General features: G+C 53.3%; 1 protein-coding gene and 1 long non-coding RNA gene across 2 annotated transcripts in view; both read left to right on the forward strand.

Moving 5' to 3' along the window:
* The window catches only part of DDX11 (DEAD/H-box helicase 11), a 28,990-nt gene extending 16,766 nt beyond the window's left edge, over positions 1–12,224 (forward strand). The window contains exons 11-28 of the mRNA XM_064377482.1: positions 885–1,037; positions 2,211–2,257; positions 2,611–2,690; positions 3,653–3,697; positions 3,818–3,885; positions 4,700–4,738; positions 4,998–5,106; positions 5,220–5,342; positions 5,864–5,976; positions 8,985–9,057; positions 9,370–9,473; positions 10,151–10,300; positions 10,556–10,624; positions 10,739–10,839; positions 11,246–11,330; positions 11,626–11,704; positions 11,881–12,035; positions 12,112–12,224. Of these exons, the coding sequence (XP_064233552.1) occupies positions 885–1,037; positions 2,211–2,257; positions 2,611–2,690; positions 3,653–3,697; positions 3,818–3,885; positions 4,700–4,738; positions 4,998–5,106; positions 5,220–5,342; positions 5,864–5,976; positions 8,985–9,057; positions 9,370–9,473; positions 10,151–10,300; positions 10,556–10,624; positions 10,739–10,839; positions 11,246–11,330; positions 11,626–11,704; positions 11,881–12,035; positions 12,112–12,141 (1,623 nt within the window). The 3' untranslated portion in view covers positions 12,142–12,224. The remainder of the gene's footprint in view (positions 1–884; positions 1,038–2,210; positions 2,258–2,610; positions 2,691–3,652; positions 3,698–3,817; positions 3,886–4,699; positions 4,739–4,997; positions 5,107–5,219; positions 5,343–5,863; positions 5,977–8,984; positions 9,058–9,369; positions 9,474–10,150; positions 10,301–10,555; positions 10,625–10,738; positions 10,840–11,245; positions 11,331–11,625; positions 11,705–11,880; positions 12,036–12,111) is intronic.
* A 6,669-nt stretch (positions 12,225–18,893) lies between these two features.
* Positions 18,894–20,243, forward strand: LOC135275416 (uncharacterized). The gene is made up of 2 exons (XR_010343032.1): positions 18,894–19,135; positions 19,792–20,243. It is a non-coding gene; the product is annotated as an uncharacterized LOC135275416 (long non-coding RNA).
* Positions 20,244–20,864: the final 621 nt, after the last annotated feature.

Consider the following 20,864-nt stretch of genomic DNA (forward strand, 5'->3'; position numbering starts at 1 on the left):
GCTGTGTGGGCGCTGGCAGAGAAATAGAGGAAAGCTGCCAGCCGCCGTGATGTCCCAGGCCTTCCCTCCGGTCTGTTTGCCTTCAGAGCAAGATTAGTGCTATAGGCATTTATGCACAAATATCATAACATGACCCAAAACCTTTACGATTTTTGAATTTTTAAAGCACTTTGACCATATCTTGACTTTATGTTAATAGTTTTCTGGTGAAATTCTGTGCATGGGGACACTGGAGCCCAGAAGGGTTAAGTGACTTATATTTTCTCATCAAGAGTAGGTGATGGAGCCCTTCAGTTTCTGGTTTTTCATTTTTTTAATATGACTATTCCTTTAACTGGAAACTTTGCTAACAACAAACACCTAAAGATCTGCAGTTGCTTTTATTTTTGTTGCCCCAGCTCCATTCCTTAACACTCGCTTGAGATAGGATGTATCAAGCCTATTTTGCAGATGAGGAACCCGAGGGTCAGAGAGGTTGGACAACTCTTCTAGAGTCACACAGCTGGGAAGTAGCAGCTCCAGGAGCAGAAGCTGGGGCCGCTTCCTGGTACACCAGTGGTTTTCAGGGTGTTTTGCAGAAACCTGGGGGCCTCCGGGGTGACCTTGAGGACATGGACAAAGCTAAGCAGGGGTTATCCTCACCCAGCCTTGCCCCGGTTCACTCAGGAGTCAGACCAGCCCTAGTTTACTGTATTTCAGATATTTGATTTTTCTTGTAAAACTCTTGAGGAAAGCTTGTCCATTGCTACAAGCTATTTCTTGAATGTCTCTACACACAGTCCAGACAGGAAATAGAAGCACTCACATCTGGAGCTCAGTGTTGGGCAGGCCCAGCTGCTGCAGGGGAGCCCCGCCCTGCTAACGTGGCCTCATCTCCCTCCCAGCTGGTGGTGCTGCCCTATCAGATGCTGCTGCATGCGGCCACTCGACAGGCTGCGGGCATCCGGCTGCAGGACCAGGTGGTGATCATCGACGAGGCACACAACCTGATCGACACCATCACAGGCATGCACAGTGTGGAGGTCAGCGGCTCCCAGGTGTGTGGGCCTCCCCTCCCCAGGCCAGGGCCTGCCGTGAGACAAAGGGATTTGAATGGTTCCTCCAGACGCCTGGACCAAGAATTTCTCCAGAGGTGGGGCTTGCTAGAGGGTACACTAAGTCAAGGCAGTGACCTTATTGGAGGCTGACTGTGGCTTTCCAGCACATCCCAGAACTCTGGGGACCCCGCTCTGACAGAGCAACTGGTTTCCCTGTACCTTACCTGCCCCCGTGCTCCTGAGTCCCTCCGGCCCTGGATGCCAGCAGTCAGTTCTGTAAGCTGGTTCGAGACCAGCCTGACCAACATAGTGAAACCCCCGTCTATACTGAAAAATACAAAAATTAGCCAGGTGTGGTGGTGCATGTCTGTAATCCAAGCTACTCGGGAGGCTGAAGCAAGAGAATCGCTTGAATCCAGGAGGCAGAGGTTGCAGTGAGTCGAGATTGTACCATTGCACTCCAGCCTGGGCAACAAGAGCGAAACTCTGTCTCAAAAAAAAAAAAAGATGAGTGCAGGCTCCTCCTGCACCATGTATGGCACCAGGTGTCTGGTCTTTACACTGCCATGGGGGTGGTATTCCTATTTTACATTGGGCACTTGGAGATTCAGAGATAGATGGTCAAGCTGTGTCCTAAGATCATACAGCTCAGGAGTGTGGAGCTGGGGTGTAGCAGCTCTAGGAGCAGAAGCTGGGGCCGCTTCCTGGTACACCAGTGGTTTTCAGGGTGTTTTGCAGAAACCTGGGGGTCTCCGAGGCAACCTTGGTCTGTGACTGTGAAACACCCATGGCATCCCACCAGCTCTTCTGACCTATCCCTGGGTTGAATTGAGGCTGGGATGTGATGGTGACCTTGAACCATCACTCTTTGTAGGTCTTTTCTTAACCTTGTAGAAACTATCAGGGAGACTCAATACTTGAGGGTTTCAGCCTCCTGCTTTTCTCTGACCCACAGTGGACACTGGAGGAAAACTTCCCTTCCTTCCCCTCTCGCTCAGCTCCCACCAGCCTAAGGGCTGTGGAAACCCATACCTTTTGTCTGCACCCAGCCCCCTCTCCTCCCATTGGTGGCTTCCTGTGTGTCCAGGGCCAGCATCTTCTAGGCGAATCTAAGATGTCAGCAGCACAGCCCTCGGCTGCTTGCCTAGAGCCTGGTTTGTGTTCTTTCTGCAGCTCTGCCAGGCCCATTCCCAGCTGCTGCAGTACATGGAGAGATACAGGTGAGATGTGACCCTCTGAGATAGTGTGACAGTCTCTCAGCCTCGGTGGCCCCCTGCATCAGCCCCTTAGAGGCAGCACTTTGGTTCCCCTCTGATCCGGGTTGCGGCATGGTGGAGCCGCGTGCCATTCACATCCTGGGCACATCATGGTGCGTGCTTCACACAGACATGGGAGGCTGGGGACTGACCGCTGGCTCTGAGGCCTGGAGCCATGGCCAGCCTGCTTTCTGGGAAAGGATTTGTAGATTGTGACCCAGTTTGAGAGGCATTGGGCAGCAAGGCCCCTGCTGGGGGTGGGCGGGGTGAGTCACCGTCAGGGCACCACCGCTTAATGTCCAGTGGCTTCTTCTCAGGAAGCGTTTGAAGGCCAAGAACCTGATGTACCTGAAACAGATCCTGTATTTGCTGGAGAAATTTGTGGCCATGCTGGGAGGTAAGAACCCTGTCCCCCTGCTAACCCCAGGCCTGCAAAACCTGCTAGGCTGCTGTTTCCTTGGATGCTCATCAGAACCGCCTCAGTTCTCTGTATTTTTAAGAACAGTCTTGATCATTGATTCAGAAAATTCTTGTTCTTTGTAGCTTAGTTGAGTTGTCTGACTTGAGGTTTATTTTAGACCCACAGGGTTCTTTGCCTGTGTTCTGAGGCCTTTTTATTTCAGGCCCCACTGCGGGGATAGTAAGGTTACAGCATGTCATGAACATACAGTGTTTCTGTGATAGGCGTAGTGCTGTGGGGTGTTCGAAGCACTGCATACGTGGTTTTGCGTGCCTTGTGAAAACGCAGTGCTGGCTTTTGAGTCCTCGTTGACAGACGTATAAACTAGAGCTCAGAGCAAGAGGCTGCTTACAATTCACAAGCCCAGCAAGGGAGCCTGGGATCTTCTGGCTTCAGCTTCCAGCCCGCTTTGCATGACCTGGTCTCGTCCCCTTCTTTTATGATGGGGCAGCCCCTTGGAAGGCATCTGTGGAAGCGGAAGTTGCAGAAAGACTGTGGGAGCTTCTGGTGGAAGCTGGTCTCGTGTTGCTCTGAGCTGCCAGCTCTACTTTGCCTCAGGCTCACCACGTGGCCTGGGCAGCTCCTCTGTGCTCCCATGCCCTGCATACATTCGTCTGGCCACTGTGCACTGTGTCCTGGCCTCCTGGAGGAGGGGTGAAAACCATGAACTTACAGGGCTTTGGGTTCCATGTGTAAGCACAGGAATCAGATGTGGGAGGCTCCTAGACCCCCCTGCCCTCTCAGTGGGTCCTTTGTATGCTATAAAGAGCGAAAAGCAAAACAAAAAAGCCATTGAAATACAGATGCTCTTGATGTGCAGTGTAGGGGGAGAGAAGATAGGGAAGGGTTGGGAGGTGCAGAGAACCACCTTCCTGACCTATTTCGATTCTCTTTCTTAGGGAACATTAAGCAAAACCCCAATACACAGAGCCTCTCACAAACAGGTAAGAGAGTTGCTCTCAGAGGTCCCAGAGCTGCTCTGAGCCACTTCTGAGCTTAACCCTGGGACTGAAAGCCGATGCTCAGGGTGAAACTCCCAAGGCCCTTCCTGTGTTTGCCCTCAGGGACGGAGCTGAAGACCATCAACGACTTCCTCTTCCAGAGCCAGATCGACAACATCAACCTGTTCAAGGTAAAGGTTTCCACCCTTCCACCTTCCACATCCAATTTCCTTAAAACCGTCTGTGGGTAGAGTACTACGTGAAGACTGTGGAAGGAAGAAAAAGCAAATTCTTTCTGTCCTCAAGCAGTCTAAGGATCTAAAACATAGAGGTGTAATTACTTAACCCTTAACACAGTGTGCCTGCAAGACAAAAGTCATCTTCCTCTAGGGCGAAGGCCACAGGGATGGGTGAGAAAGGCACCTTTCTTGGTGCCCCATAGAACAGGTAGAGACTCTAGGTCCTCGCCGCCTCATTCCATCTTCCGGCACAGTCTCCCTCAGGCTTATGGACAGGAGCAGGACATTGATGTGTTCTATGTGACCCCTTTCGCATCTTCCCAATTGAGTCTGGTTGCAGCCTCAGACGTCTGCTCCAGGCCTGCGTACCTGGTGCTTCTGGCCACTGCTGCCTGAACCCCACCCTTGTGGCTCAAGGCAGTAACAGTGACTGCCCCCGGGGACAGGGTCCTGCCTGTGTTCTAGGTGGCATGCCATGTGCTGTGGCTCTGAGCTAGGATATCTTTTCGCCCCTGGCAAGCCCAGGGAGGTCACTTCAGGAGGGTCGCGTGCACAGGCTTCCTGAATAGGGCACTGCATTACGGACAGGGGCAGTAGGGGAGGAGGTGGCCTCAGAGAGGGGATGACAGCATTGTTGGCAAGGAGGCTCCAGGTGCCTCAGAAGGTATCACTGCGTTGTGGTGGAGGTGGTGGGATTTTTTTTGTTTGTTTAGATTACAGCTCACTCAGTTTGCACACGTGCCTACAGCTGGGCTTGGTTTTGCAGGTGCAGCGGTACTGTGAGAAGAGCATGGTCAGCAGAAAGGTACCTGCTCCCATCTTGTGGTCCTGAACGGGACCCAGCTACACCCCAACCCCCCTGCCCTTACCATGCTTTCCTCCGCTGCCCTCAAGAGTATTCCAGAGTCCCCTCTGTCTCCACCCTCCTTGGTGCAGTGGGCCTTGCTGAGGCGGTGGGATGTGCGCTGCAGGTATCTTCGGCCTGGGAGAGCCTCCGATCCACCCAGCCTCTCTCTCATGGCTGTTCCTTGTTCCTCTCCACTGCTCGCTGTCATCCCACCCAGCTCTTTGGCTTCACAGAAAGGTACGGAGCAGTGCTGTCGTCTCGGGAGCAGCCCAAATTGGCTGGGTTTCAGCAGTTCGTACAGAGCCTGCAGCCCAAGGCAACTGAAGGTGAGGCAGGAGGGTGGGCAGGCAGAGCCGGCTGTAGGCCTGGGCAAGGGCATCTGTTCCTTGTGTGTGGACCTGTCCGCAGGGCGGCCTCCTCCCCATTCTGCTCTGTGCAGCCCCTGCAGATGAGAGTCAGGCCAGCACCCCGCGACCAGCTTCCCCACTGATGCATATCGAAGGCTTCTTGGCAGCTCTCACTACGGCCAACCAGGACGGCAGAGTCATCCTGAGCCGCCAAGGTAATCAGGTGCTTCTTGGCCAGGTGCTCAATTCCCAGGAAGGAGCTAAGCTGAGCCAGGGAGCTGCAGTGTGAAAGGATTCTTTCCTTCCATCCTGGGAATTTCCTGGGTTAGGAAGAAGCAGTGCACTGGGCACTGGCCTGCTGTGACTTGGGCAAGCAGTGGAGGAGGACGGGAGATAGAGGGGCTGGGATAGGGGTCCTCTTGGGCAGGGGTCCTAGGGAAGCTTGTATTGTCGGGTAGAGTGGACTTTGGTTTGGGTCATCGTTTGGGTCATCTATAAGCTTTGTGATTTGGACTATTTTCTTTTTTAACTTCAGTTTCCTCGTATGAATATGGAGAGGATTGTATGGTCCACCTCTGTGGGCTGGTTGTCTTAGAGATTAAATGGTCTTTAATTTAAAGAGAAAGCACTAGCACTTATGCCTCAGACCCGGACTCACCTGGGGATCCCCCTTTGCTGGGATGATAGAAGTGTCTGTTGGGCTTGCACTCACCTCTCCACTGGTCTCTTTTTCCAGGCAGCCTCAGTCAGAGCAGCCTTAAGTTCTTGCTCCTGAATCCAGCTGTGCACTTTGCCCAGGTGGTGAAGGAATGCCGGGCAGTGGTCATTGCAGGGGGCACCATGCAGCCAGTAAGGACACCTTTCCCAGCTCCTGTGCCCCATGTGTTGGGATGGGATGGGGGCTGGGGAGAGATACATCATCAGTCCTGTTCACTCCTGGGGCCCCAAGCCAGGAGGGGTCAGCTCGAGCAGGCCCAGCGGTGTCCACTGGGTGACACTGCTATTCTTTCTCACTGCCGTGCCTTTTAGGATGGAGGGGCAGTGGATATTCCTCTGTTGCTCTATTCTGTAGCCCCAGGATCACAAGTCTCCCAGAGGAAGCTGTTCAGTAGTTTCAAACTCTCGAGGAAAAAAAAAATCATGATCCCACTTTTAACAGGTTTATTTTGGTGTATATGATTATAATAACCTTTGTAGGCATAATTTTCACTTATGTGCATACCTATTTTAAAAACAAAAGTGCAGCTCCCTCCCTGCACTGTTGTTGGAACTCGTTCTTTTCATACATTCACTTGGCAGCAGAGGAGTCTACTGAGAAGATACAGCCTCAGCCGCCAAGGTAATCAGGTGCTTCTTGGCCAGGTGCTCAGTTCCCAGGAACCTGCCTCCTTATCAGCAAGCATGCACATATTCCAGTACCCCAGCTGTGCTGGATTCCAGTTACATAGATGCATAGCATTTCATGCAGCTGCTCCTCTTTTGTTAGGTGTGCAGGCTGTTTACAGTTTTCGGTTTTGAGCATGACTGCGATGAATATAACCACATCTCTGCACAGTGGTGATTCCTACCTCGCAAAGGGCCTACTGGATGAAAAGCTGCTGGGAGTCCTGAAGCAGTGCCTCCCAGTCCCAGCTGCCCTAGCTCTTGACTTTTATATTTTTGTGTGCACAGATTCATAGTTTTATTCATTCAGCATATTAAAGTTGTTTATAGTCATTATTGTTTCTGACGCTCACATTGTCTCAAAGCTGATGTGAGAGCCCCTTCCTGCTAACTCAGGTCCTCGCCGTGGCTCCGTCAGTCTCGCCTCCAGCACAACAGAACGTCCTGGGCTCACCATGGGCGTCCTTGCCCCCACACTGGATTCATTTCTCCAGGCTGCCCTGGTTTCTTTTAATCGGGAATAAGATGTAGAAATCAAGCTGTGGGAGCTAGGGTGTTTGTAGTGTTCCGGGAGCATTTCAGTAGACAGATCTAGGAAATGTTTTCTGAATGAATCCATACTGGTTCCGTACTGGTGTTTCTTTTATTTATTTATTTATTTGAGGCGGAGTTTCACTGTCACCCAGGCTGGAGCGCAGTGGCCCTATTGCAGCTCACTGCAACCTCTGCCTCCCAGGTTTAAGCAATTCTCATGCCTCAGTCTCCCCAGTAGCTGGGATTACAGGCATGTGCCACCACACCCAGCTAATTTCTGTATTTTAGTAGAGATGGGGTTCTACCATGTTGGCCAGGCTAGTCTTGAACTCGAGTGATCCACCTGTCTTGGCCTCTCAAAGAGCTGGGATTACAGGCATGAGCCACCGTGCCTGGCCCATGTCGGTATTTCTAAGTATAAGTCATAGGATTTGTTTACCTGACCCTATATTGTACCTCTTTTTCTCTTAAGCCTGAACATTTGTGGTACATTAACATGCGTATCTGCTCTATCCCATAATATACTCAAAAGTTTCCAAATCATAATACCAATATTACTTCTAACAATAAATCTTATTGAAATTGCCTTTCCTCTTTGCCTTTCACGTCTAACCCACTAAGGATGTCTGATCACTAGGCTATAAAGTCACTTGAACCAGACTTTTCTTGGTGTACTTCTGTTTTCAGTCTGATAGAGAGCTAGGCTGTTTTTGTTTCATTTTCTTTTCAATTTTAGAAGTTGCTTTTTTCTTTTTTGACTTGTAGTTTTAAAATATGTAAATATTTGTGTGGTTCAGAAGTCAAATTTGGCCGGGCACAGTGGCTCACGCCTGTAATCCCAGCACTTTGGGAGGCCGAGGCGGGTGGATCACGAGGTCAAGAGATCGAGACCATCCTGGTCAACATGGTGAAACCCCGTCTCTACTACAAATACAAAAAATTAGCTGGGCATGGTGGCACGTGCCTGTAATCCCAGCTACTCAGGAGGCTGAGGCAGGAGAATTGCCTGAACCCAGGAGGCGGAGGTTACGGTGAGCCGAGATCGCGCCATTGCACTCCAGCCTGGGTAACGAGAGCGAAACTCCATCTCAAAAAAAAAAAAAAAAATCTATTCAGGAAAGTCTCATTCCTGTCCTCTCCAGCCGGTTCCCCACCCACCCCCATAGGGAACTAGTTTTACTTGCCTGTCCTTTCAGTTCTTCTTTTTCCCCAAAATAAGCAAATATGTGTCTTCATTTTCCCTTTCCTATTTTATTTACATGGAAGGCATCTTAGTCGGTTGTCCCAGCCATCGCTCCTCTAGTGGGCTGTGTGGTTCTCTGTCAGGCAGATGTAGCGTTGCTCATTCAACTAGTACCCTCTGGGTAGGCAGGCACACAATTTATAGGAAAAGGCCTGGGCATGTGCTGTTTGGTATCTGTGGGCTGTGTCTTCTCCGTAGACTCCTAAATATGGGATTCCTGGGTTAAAAAGTATAAATATGTTTAATTTGTTAACTACTGTGAAATTCCCCTTCGTAAGAATTGAACCATTCTGTATCCCACCAGTAATGTCTAGGAATGCCTGTTTCTCCACAGAGTGTTACTTTTGGATTTTTCCCAGTCTAACAGGTGACCGCCTGGAGATTCTTACTCAGTAGTTTGGGCTGGGGCCTGGCCACATGTATTTCTGAAAATTTTCACTGGTGATTTTGCTGCATGCAGGCCAGCAAAATGACTTTGCCAGATTTGCTGGATTTCCTTTGCTGTTCTGCACGCAGGTTAAGCTGGCACTGGGTATCAGTCACTGTGTTTGTTTTTGTTAATTTGCCATCAGCCTTTTCTTTGACCTTTTCTTTCTATTTGTGTGTACTTGCTGCCTTTTAGCCCAGACTTCTCGCTTTTTTTCTGCTGGGCCTCTGGGAGGTCACGGGGCCGTGATACTGGGGTCTTGGTCTGCAGGTGTCTGACTTCCGGCAGCAGCTGCTGGCCTGTGCCGGGGTGGAACCTGAGCGCGTGGTGGAGTTTTCCTGTGGTGAGGAGCCATGCCCAGGGTGGGGTGGGCTAGAGATCAGGTTCTGGCCCGTTTTCTGTGTATAACCTCATACTGCAACCAGGCACAGGGGCGGAGGAGACCCGGGGATGGGAGCCTTGCGCTTTGTGCATTCACCCAGGCTCTGCTGCTCTGCTCCCTGCTACCCCGTGTGACTGTGGCAATAGTGGGTGGGTGAGCACTGTCAGTCACTGCTCCTGAGCTGGAAGATGGGGTAGAGAAATGCCCTTCCTGCACTGTGCCTTGCAGCAGGCCTGCATCTCCAGTTTTTGGCCCCTCCCTGGCTCTTAACAGGTCACGTGATCCCTCCAGACAACATCCTACCCCTTGTCATCTGCAGTGGGATCTCCAACCAGCCGCTGGAATTCACGTTCCAGAAAAGAGAGCTGCCCCAGATGGTCAGTCCCAGCCAACTCGCCGCGCCACAGCCTGGGCTCAGGCAGCAAAGGGTTTTCCGGGGCATGGGCGCTCTGGCCCACTCTGAGTGATTTCAGGCGTTAGGGAAATTGTATGGGGACACCCGCTATAGAGCCATACAGGATGAGCAGCATCGATGTAGATGCTTATGGAGGAAGGTCTGAGCTTCCCCACCCCTCACCCCTTAGGCTGCTAAATATGTATTTTTGAAACCTCCAGGCATCCCCTGAGGATGCCACATGCAGAGGAAAGCTGCTGACTCCCTTTGGCTCTCTTGCCCTTTGGTTATATCTGCTCCTGCCGGTGGCAGGGATGTGGGGCTTGGGAGGCATCGCCTGAGGTGTGCAGTGCCTGATGGTCATTGTGCCTATCAGGACCCTGGAGTGAAGAAGGGAGGAGGCAGTGCCAGGGCAATAGGAAGGCCCCCCCGAGACACTAGTGCTGTAACGTGTCAGAAAGGCTCAGCAGCAGCGGCTGGGTGTGTTTGGTGGGAGGTGGCACCTTCCACCGTGTGGTTCCCACCCAGGGGAGCCAAGTCCTCCCCGCTGGCTGTAGTCATGCTGTGGGTCTCTCCTCAGTTTTGAGCCTCAAGGTTAGGACGCCGTTTGTGGGTGGCTGAGGGTTTGCTCCATGGGGGATCCCTCTCTTCCTTCCTTAGATGGACGAGGCAGGTCGCATCCTCTGTAACCTGTGTGGTGTGGTTCCTGGAGGGGTGGTCTGTTTCTTCCCCTCCTACGAGTACCTACGCCAGGTCCACACCCACTGGGAGAAGGGTGGTCTGCTGGACCGCCTGGCAGCCAGGAAAAAGGTGAGTAGCCTGTCAGCCAGCCCTCCCACTCAAGAGGACTGTGCCTCTGAGTCCTCCTGGGAGCTCTTGTGCTCATCGAGTCAGGACAGGCCTCTGGCTCCTCATCCCCACTGCTCCCAGTCCCTGACTACAGAGAATTTTCCCAAAGCCCTAGCTGTGAGGATCTCCAGTTCCCTGCCAGAAAACACAAGGCCACGAGCAGACCCGAGACCCAGCGCCCTGAACCCATCTCTGGGAGATGTTCTCTTTCTCCAGATATTCCAGGAGCCTAAGAGCGCACATCAGGTGGAGCAGGTGCTGCTGGCCTATTCCAGGTGCATTCAGGTGCGAGCCTAATGCTGAGCTTGGATCTGAGACCGTGTGGGGTGGCAGCTGGAAATGTTGTGGGTGACATCCAAGCTTCGACTTAGCAACTCTGGGTCTGCGTGTCTTCTGCAGGGCTGTGGCCCGGAGAGAGGCCGGGTGACAGGGGCGCTGCTCCTCTCTGTGGTTGGAGGAAAGATGAGTGAAGGAATCAACTTCTCTGACAATCTAGGCCGGTAAGCAGTGCTTCTGTTCATCTCCTGGGCTGCTACATTTGGCTGGCCCTCGCTCCCAGCAGCTGGGCCCCTGCCTGGCGTCTGCTGCCATCGGAGCCCACACCCGAGCTTCAACTGCTCAGACCAGCTAGCTGGAGGGAGGGGCTCAGCAGCTCTGGGTTTGGCCCTGGGAGAGTAAGTGGAAAATCAGGCCAGCCATTGCTGTATCAGGACCCAATCCTTTGGCCTAGATGGGATCTCTCAGCTGAACAAGCCCTCTAGGTGGTAGCTGCAGAGCAGGGAGGGGCAGAGCTTTGATCACAGATGGAGAGGGCTGAGGAAGGGGTAGAATAGAGCAGCTGGTGACAGGTGGGTGACGACATGGGAGGCCCTGATGCCCACCCGCCCTGGCTCCTGTGTCCCCCAGGTGTGTGGTGATGGTGGGCATGCCCTTCCCCAACATCAGGTCTCCAGAGCTGCAGGAGAAGATGGCCTACTTGGATCAGACCCTTGTGAGTGACCCCAGTGTTGCAGTGGGTGAGGAGAGAGTGGGTGGTGGGTGAGAATGGCATCGCCCCCAAGGCTGATACAGCCGGGCCTTCCCCGCTGTGCTGGCGTCTCCTGGCCCCTCCAGAGGCTTGGATGCCCCTCCACACCCTCTTGATCTTCCCTGTGATGTCACCTGGACTCCTGCTGCTGGATTTGGCCACAAAGCCTCCTGGTCTGGCTCCAAAGCCTGGCAGGGTCTTTTCCCAGGGAGAGCTGCAGGCATGAAACAGTCCTGATGGGTCATCTTTCACCCCCCAGCCCAGAGCCCCAGGCCAGGCGCCCCCAGGGAAGGCTCTGGTGGAGAACCTGTGCATGAAGGCTGTCAACCAGTCCATAGGTGAGCCTGGCTGCCTCTGACTAGGTGGACAGATGGGGGCTTTAAAAGGGGAGAACAGGAAAGCGAGGTTGCCTGCTTGTCTCCTCCATGAGTCTGAGGAAGGGGAGGGGGATGCCATGGGAATGTGCTGTGGGGGAGGCAGTTGTTACTCGGAGCCCCAGCCTCTTCCTACACAGGCAGAGCCATCAGGCACCAGAGGGATTTTGCCAGCATAGTGCTCCTGGATCAGCGATACGCCCGGCCCCCTGTCCTGGCCAAGCTGCCGGCCTGGATCCGAGCCCGCGTGGAGGTCAAAGCTGCCTTTGGCCCTGCCATTGCTGCCGTGCAGAAGGTCAGTCCTGCCTTTTCCTTTCCCGAGAGCCTTCCTGTGCCGAGATCACATTTCTCACTGCCCTTTGTCTGCCTAGTTTCACCGGGAGAAGGCAGCCTCTTCCTGACGGGCAACCACACCACTGCCTGGTGCTGCGCCCTTCCTTTGCCCTGCCCGCTGGAGACGGTGTTTGTCATGGGCCTGGTCTGCAGGGATCCTGCTATAAAGGTGAAACCAGGAGAAAGGGTGGAGTCCAGAGTGCTGACAGGACCCAGGCACAGGCATTAGATCCCGCAGGAGAAAATGGGGGAATCCTGAAGAAACAGTGGGTCCTGGCTGTCCTTGGGGCCTTCCAGGGTAGCTCCCTCCTGGAATAGAATCTTTCTTTCTATCCTGCATGGCCAAGAGGCAGGCTTCCTGCCTGGTCTCTGCAGGAGGCTGTGGCAACTGTGTGGCCTTCACTGGGGCATCTCCGTCCTGTCTACCTTCTTAGAAGTGAGATGGAGCAGGCCCGTCTGCCTCTGCCCTTTCTAGCCAGTTAGCTGCCCTGAACAGCTCACTCTCTGGGCTCAATTTAAAATGATCCCATGGCCACAGGGCTTCTGCCCAGGGGCTTGCCACCTTCCCCATCTTCCTGAGTTACTCTTGTGTGGTGGGTGGGAGTGGTGTCACCCCCAGGGCTGCTACAGCCAGGCCTTCCCTGCTGTGCTGGCATCTCCTGGCCCCTCCAGAGGCTGGGATGCCCCCACCATACCTTTTTGATCTTCCCTGTGATGTTTTCTGGACCCCTGCTCCTAGATTTGGCCGTGAAGCCTCCTGGTCTGGATCCAAAGCCTGGCAGTGTCTTTTCCAAGGGAAAAGACCTATAACCCTGCTCCTAACCGGCCCCACAGCCCTGCCTGAATTTGTATCTCCCTGGCTTGGTGCCAGTTCTTCCAAGTCAGTAGCACCTCCCTCCCTCTCAACCACTGGAGCAAACTCCAAGACACCTTCTACCCCAACACCAGGAATGATGCCAAGGGCCATTGGGCTCTCAGCATGACTATTTCTAGAGACCTCATGTTGTCACTGAGACCTTTTTTCCTGTGGGAAAATGTCCCTCCCACCTGCAACAGCTGCCCCTGCTGACCACTTGTCTTCTCCCTCTGCCCCAGAGAGAGGGGCCGTGGTCTGCTGGGATCTTCTGCCCCCATTGCCTAGAGACCAACAGGGGCAGGAGGAAAGTCACTGGTCCCAGGTGTTTGCATCCTGCACAGCTACAGGTCCTTAATTAAAAGTGCACTGTTGGTTTCTGCTCAGTTCTTTATTGATTTGTGCTGCTCTTTCCTCTGGAAGTCTCTTAGGGAATCAGAGTGCACCGATGCAGGGGCTGGGTGGAGCCATCCCCCAAAGCAGCACAGGCAGCAGAAGCTCCCGCCCCAGACGCCAGCTTCCTGCTCCTTGAAGGTGGTCTCCACATGCACCTGCGATATTTCCATCCCTGCCCCTTCCAGGGCAGCAGGGCTGAGGAGCCCATTCTGGCTCTGTCTACGTCAGGGCCACGGCTAGAGTCTGAGTTTGGGGAAGGAAAGCGTGGCGGAGCCCCCTAGGATTTCCAGTTGTCCTCTTCTTCCTCTGCCTCTAGGGCTGCTGGGGTTGGCAGAGACAGTTTAGAGTCTGACACACAGGCTAAGCCTCATCCCAGCCCCACACCAGCCCCAGAGGTGAAGAGGCTGGAGGGAAGAGGCTGAACGAGGGAGGTCATTGAGGAACTCTGGTGCCCCTAACCCCGAGAGACTTAAACATGGGAAGAAAAAGGCAAAAGAGAATTAACAACGCCCCAGCCCATGGCAGACAGAGGCCCTGCCTCCTACCCTTGCATCTCAGGACCAGCTTGTTGAAGAGATCCCACATCAGCTCCCCACCTTGGCTTATGGCTCTCACTGCAACAGGAAAGCCGCGGAGGGGGGTGCAAGGATCAGTCACATTCGACCCCCAGCTCCCTGTTCCTGCTCCCTGTAGGGTTCTTGTTATTAGACCCTTTTTCTTCCTTGGTTTAACTAGGAATGGGGGCCCCAGGGCCACACTTGTCCAGGCTCCCTCTATTTAGAGGTGAAAATTCCAGGGCTCTACACTTTGAAAATCACTATTTTATGAGCAAGTAGAACAAGAAATAACTATTCAGAAAATTAAGAACTGCTCCCACCTGAAGGAGATGCTGCTGTCCTGCCTGCCACCTTGAACTGCAGTGGCCGCGGCCTGCGCTGGGAATGAGGGTGCCCTGACCAGCACTGCAGCACAGCTTGGGGAGATGAGGGGTGCTGTTAGCATTCCATCTTCTAGGTCTGAAAAGGAAATGGAAGAAAGTGTGAGGTGCCTAGGGAAGGAGGTATGTGAACAGGGAGCCCAGCTCCCATCCTAGCATCCAGCTCACTTGGGTTGAAAGGCTTGAGCCTGGTGCCAGGGTAGAGTGCATGATGCTGGGGCCTAAGATGGCACATTACATGAGGTCTGCAATGCCAGGCAGGTCGGGCAGGTGGGATGGTATGTCAATCTTGGGCACTTGGCCCAGGTCTGGCATGTAGTTCTCTGGGACCTGCAGGACAGCCAGCGAGGCCTCATGTGCAGCCTGCACAACTGTGGTGGCATAAGGGGTTCAATAGAGCCTCTCCTGGAGAAGAGCCTGGCAGGGCCCCTGGCCCCTGCACCTGCCCCCATCCCTGTGCCCTCCTCCACCTGCTGCTCCAGCTGCTCTCTCTTACTGATGGACAAGGCAGCACCAAACAGTTCCTCCTCTGTCTCTGCCCCCAGCATCATGTGGGTCTTTGTTATAGCACCAGCAAATCCAGGAAGACATCCTTCCTGTACCTACAGGGATGACATGGAGGTCAGGCAAGCCAGCACCTGCTGTCCCGGGACCATGTTCCTGACCTATCTCTTCCACATCATCAGGGACACTGCACTGAGGGGTCCCAGGCCACTGAGCCAAGCTACCCTGGTCACCTCCTGGCTCCCGCCTCTGTGCTGCCCCTGAGTGTGATGCCCTGGGTCCCTGTTAAGCCGAGTCTCACACCCATGCCCTGTGACCCTGTTTTCTGGCAATGCAGATCTCTGTGGTGGTGAAGAGCAGTATGGAGACCTGGGGAGACCCCCGAGCCCCTCCTTCACGCCATCCTCAGGCTCCAGCTTGGTGCTCACACACACAGGAAAGGACTTCAGCTTCTCCTAGGAGGGCTGGGTGACTGAGAAATGGTGGATTTTGGAGTCAGACCAGCAGCTGGCCTAGAGGCTTCTGGGGAGGAGGGACTCCTGACCCAAATTCACTGCTTCTTCCCTCGCCTCTGTCATGACTGAAGAGAAGCAGATCCTGAACCTGGGCTCTTGCCTTCACCTTTATCCTCTCCATTCTGGGATAATTCAGAATGATTTGCTAATTATGCAGGCAGCTGATCCAGTGCTGTGTAGCCTTGGGGGTCACCAGATGCTAATCAGTAGAGAAAATGTGGGAGAAGGAAGGATGGAGGAAGTGAGGATGGGGGGGGCAGGAAGCTCTGTCCACGTCTCTTCTGTGCAGGAGATTTCCAAGCAGAAGCACGTCTAAGTGGGGGGAGGTTCCAAGTTGGTCACGTCCCCACCGAAAAAGCCCACATGCTTGTCCATTGCCGCAGGAGAGGGGCAGGAGGAGCGGTGTTGGCATTCCCACCTTACTCTCAGTCATCGATGACTCCCCACTTTCCTTCATTCTTGTTCCCAGTCTGTCACCATGTCCTGTCGTTTCCTTTGTCTCACCCGTGCAAGTCCCCTGACTGCTGCCTCATCCCTGTCACCTCCTGACTACAGTTGGTGACAGAAGAGGAGGCTGCACAGTGAAGGAGCAGGGACTCCAGGTCTGGCAATAACCAGGGATGTGGGGGTGACCTGGACCAGGAGAGAGACCTGAGTCGGGGTCACATACTTCACGTTGGGGTCCCTCATGTGAGGCACAGCCTGGGCTCCAGGGAAGAAGACGAAGCCTCATTTCAGGTTGCTTATGGCCGAAGACAGAACCTGTGTACCCGACAACCCCTGAGACCTTTGCCAAGAAACAGCAAACATTATTCACTCCAGTTAGATATACACTGAGTGAAAAGTCACTGGAGCCCAAGGACTGTGCGAGTCAGCGCCACCAGTACAAGAAGCTGCCGCCCTCCAGCTTGGGTCCCTCGACAGCCTCTCCCTGTTCCAGCCACCCTGGCTTCCTTTCAGGTCCTCCACCTCCAGGTTGTAGCTCATGCACTTCCTTCTTTCTGAAATGTTCTTCCTGACTTACACACTCACCCTCAAATTTTACTACAAATGCCATTTCCTCATGTCCACCTTCCCTGACCCCTGAGACCAAGCCAGGCCTCCCATGACGAGCCTCGCAGCACCTCATCTCCCCTCCACAGAGGCAGTAATAACCCACAGAACCCAGGGCCACAATCCCTGGCTTAGGCCACTTGGCCAAGTCTCTGTCTTTCTGTGCCTCAGTTTCCTCATCTATAACATGGAGATAACATCAGTGCCTGCTCATAAAATGTGGCAGGGGTTAAATGAGTTAACACACTCAGATCAGTGGTGGAGCATGGTCCATCATCCATGAAGATTAGTGATTACAAAATACTATAAATAGGCCTTATCACAACTGTGATTAAATAACTGATCATTAATTGGCTGTTTAGGTCTGTGTCTTCTGCAAGAATATATACACCAGTTGGACAGGGATGCTGCCTTACTCATCACTGGATCTACAGTAATTTGCACGGTGCCTTCCATGTAAGCACTGTTGGGTAAATATTTTCCGGCTGCAGGAAAGAGCGAAGGATTAGGTCCCCCTGTGTGAGGAAGAGCATGAGTTACCAAAGCAGAGCCACCACATGAAACCAGGAGGCGAAGTGGGGCAGAAGGGGGTGAGCTCTCGGGCTCTCAGGAGCAAAACCTTCCAAGCTGGGCTCTCACTTTGGCCCCTCCTACCCAGGGAAGCCAGCTGGGTCCCCCAGGACCAGGAATCCCCAAAGGGGCTGCTCCCAGAGGATGTGTTGCTGGGACTGGAGAGAGAACTTCCCAGTACAGGGGGCGGCCCTCTGATCAGGTGGAGCTGAGTAGCAGCAGAGCATTTGGTGGGAGGCCAGGATTTTATAGGAGATATGATTCTGCTGATCCTGCTGAGTGTATAAGGGAGGGAGAGGGCAGGACCAGGGACTGGGGACTTGGTAGGGACAATGGAGGAACTCAGAAAAGGGGCCACGTTTCCTCACCCACATAAGGTGCCTGGTACCTGCCAGGAACCGTGTCCATACATTGATCTCAGGTCAGCCCCCCACCTTGGGTACAGATGAAAGAAACCCTGGCTGCAGAGGAAAACAAGAGGCTGGAAACAGGGATACACGGGCAGGGCGGTGCCGGTGAGAGAATTGCCCGAATCAACTGCCAAATGGTGCCCAGATCTGGAAAAGCACAGCAAATGTGCACACGTGGGTTTTTCCCACTTTAACCCTGAGGAACTCGAGGACTGCTTCTGAGACAGACTAGGCAGTGGCTAGTGACTCTACATATAGGAGTGTCCAGGCCCTGCTCACCCAGGATAGAGCTTAGGGAGCCAGAAGGAAGGAGGTGCATGTGGGGGTGCAGGACAAGAGGGAAAAATACTCCTGGAATTGCACGGTGAGGGCAGAGTCTATTTACATTGGGTTGAATTAACTCCTCCCCCGGATGCCACCAAAGCAGGAATCACACTGCAGACGGCACTGATTTGATTGGCAAGAGACATGCCAGGCTGAATATTAAGGGACCAGGCCCCTATAAATAGGCCTAATCGCAGCCTGTTGCTTGAAAACAGCATAAGGGAATTCATCGGGCCTGGCACTGTGCCCTAGACCTAGAGCTCTCCTAGGCACTACAGTGGGGTCCTCCACTGCAACAGAGGTGTGGGTGGGGCTGGGTAAGTGTGGCAGGAAGGGCCTAGGAGGCTCTATTTGGGCTTGAAGGCTGTGTGGCCTTGGGTAAGTTGCCTTCTCTGAATCTCTGGTCCTTTCCATTTCCAGTTCTCCAGGCTGAGAACTGCACTCTGATACGTGGTTATTCCCAATAATAATAATGTGTGTATCATACATAAGGCAGCACACCAAAGTCTTCACTACGCCAGGACCTACTCCTCTGCTCCTCCTGCTGGCTTCCTCAGCCTCTGCATCTGCTCTGATGGCGGCCCCGGCAGGGAGGGAGGGGCGGAGCCGAGACTCCCCAGAACCCTGGGTCCCCGCCAGCGCCAGGAGGGTCGGGTACAGGGCGCGGCTTCAGGGAGGAGGCCTGGGAACGGGACGGAGACGCCTTCGGGGCTGCCTGGGCCCAGCGGCGGCGTCGGGATTGGAACCAGGCCACAGGCTTGGCGTGAGCCCCCCAGCCCAGGAAGGGTCCCGGGCCTCCCGCGCGCCTCCCGCAGCCGCGCCCGCTCACCTGGGACGGAGCCACGAACCGGCGCGGATCCACGCGCACCCACAGCTCCCGGCCGGCACGCGGCTCCCACCTCCTGTCTTCGGAACCCCAGGCCGCCCCCGCCCCCACCCGCGCCCCCATCTCTGCAGACTTTCTTCCCACGCCCTGTCTTCTGTCCCCTCGCTGCCTTCCCCTCGGGCCCCGGGCCGGGCTGTGGTCAGCCTACGCTCCTCTGGGCAGTCCTCCTCCCTGGCAGTGCCCCGGGGCAGGACCTCCAGCCCAGGCCCCGAAGCCGCCCCTGCCCTCCAGCCCTACACCCTGACCTGCTTTCCTGAGTCTCTCAGCGCACCCGACGTTGTCTTCACCTCCACCGGCAGCTCCTCTGTGGCCCGCTTAGTTCCCACCCGCCTTTAAAAATTACGTAGAAAAGCCAGGCGTGGTGAGGCGGGAGGGTCGACAGAGACCAGGAGTTCGTGACCAGACTGGGCAACATAACGAGACCCCGTCTCTAAAAAAGTTGTATTTGAAAAAATTAAATAGAGAAGCCAGACGCAAAAGGACAGATATCGTATGAGTCCACTTACGTGAGGTGCCTACAACAGTCAAATTCATAGCGGCAGCAGCGGTGGCCGCCAGGGATGGGGAGGCAAGGCGGGAGTTGGGCAGCTTGTGTTTCAGGACTGGAGTTTCAGGTAAGGATGATGGAAAAGCCCTGGAAATGGCTGGTGATCACGGCTGCACAGCGGTGTGACTGCTAATACCACTGAACTGTGTGCTTCAAAATGGTTTCCATGGCATATTTTAGTTTAGGTCTATTTTATCACAATAAAAAGCTAGGAAAAACTGGTAGAAAGAAAATGAAGGAAGAGAAAGGAAAAAAAGAGAAAGAAAGAAAGGAAGGAAGGAAGAGAAAAACAAAGGAAGGAAAGGAGGGACGGAGGGAGGGAGGGAGAGAGGGAGGGAGGGAGGGAAAGAAAGAGACAGGGAGGAAGACAAGAGGCTAAAAACAGTTAAGTGTTATAAAGCGAGCATCAGTCCAGAAACCCAGCAGTAGTCCCTCCTGGAATCCACTGGCTTGCCTCAAGAGTTTTTGGTCCTTTTCTTTTAGAGTTGCCAGATAAAAATACAGGATGCACAGTTAATGTGCATTGGAGAAAATAATTTATTATAGGAGAATACATAATTTCATTAGCATAAATATGTCTTGTGCCATGCTTAGTTTGGGACATACTTATGCTAAAAAAGTATTTGTTCCTTATCTAAAATCAGAATTAACCAGGCATTTTATATTTTTATTTGCTAAATCTGGCTATCCTATTCTCTTCTTAACATTCTTCAACTCTCCCAGCTTTGCCCTCCTTCCCTGCCCCTCCTCTTCTAGGGGAGTCGGATGGAGTTGTAAGGAGAACATGCCCACTGTCTCGATGGCTGCAGAGGCCCTCACAGGTGGTGAGGAAGAGATGGGTTTCCACCCATGCTGTAGACGGAATGTCTGTGTCCTCCTCAAATTCTTGTTGCAACTCTGACCACCAACGTGATGGTATTTGGAGATGGGCCTTTGGTAGATAATTAGGGTTACATGAAGTCATGGCGTGGGGACCTCATGATGGATCTGATAAGAAAAGAGAGCTCTCTCTCTCTCTGTCTCTATCCCCGTCCCTCACCAAGTGAAGATGCAAAGAGAAAGTGGCCGTCTGCAAACCAGGATGAGAGCCCTCACCAGGAACCAATCTAGTCGATACCTTGAACTTGGACTTCCAAACCTCCAGTATTCTGAGAAATAAATGTATTTTTTTGTTTTGTTTTTTGTTTTTTATAAATGTATGTTTTTAAAGTCATCTAGTCTATACTATTTTGTTTTGAGTAATACGACCTGAAAATATGTTCTACCCTCATCCCACCTGAGTAACATCTAAGTTAAAGTACCCAGGGCACATCAAAGGAGAAATGTCCCATGCACAAGGCACAGCCATGCCCAGGAGAAGCAGCCTGGCACAGATGGGAACGCACAGGCTCGGGGCTCTGCACTCATTCTTCCTGTGTCCCTGGGCAAGTCACTCAGGGGGGCTTTAGCTGACCCGTTTGTAGTAGGCTTGATAATGCTTGCCCTGCCTCCTGTGGAGGGCTGCAGAGAATAGATATCAAAGCACTTTGTTATCTGTAATGTTTATGTGAATGCAAAAGGAAGTGTGCATATGCTCCAGGGCGTCTGTGTATCCACAGACAGACACACGCACGCACACACACACATACGCACACACTCCATCACATACCAAGCATGGTTGTGTGTTCTCAAAAATGTGCTGCGAGGCACCACCCCCAGTTCTAGAACCAGTCCAGGCGGCTCACCCTCCCTAGGGTTCACCCTCAACTCTATAAGAGTTCTCTACCTAATCTACTACTGACAGGCTCTTACCACAC

This window comes from Aotus nancymaae, unplaced genomic scaffold (assembly GCF_030222135.1).
Source record: "Aotus nancymaae isolate 86718 unplaced genomic scaffold, 86718_ANA_hifiasm-v0.15.2.pri h1tg000016l, whole genome shotgun sequence".
Classification (NCBI taxonomy): Eukaryota; Metazoa; Chordata; class Mammalia; order Primates; family Aotidae; genus Aotus; species Aotus nancymaae.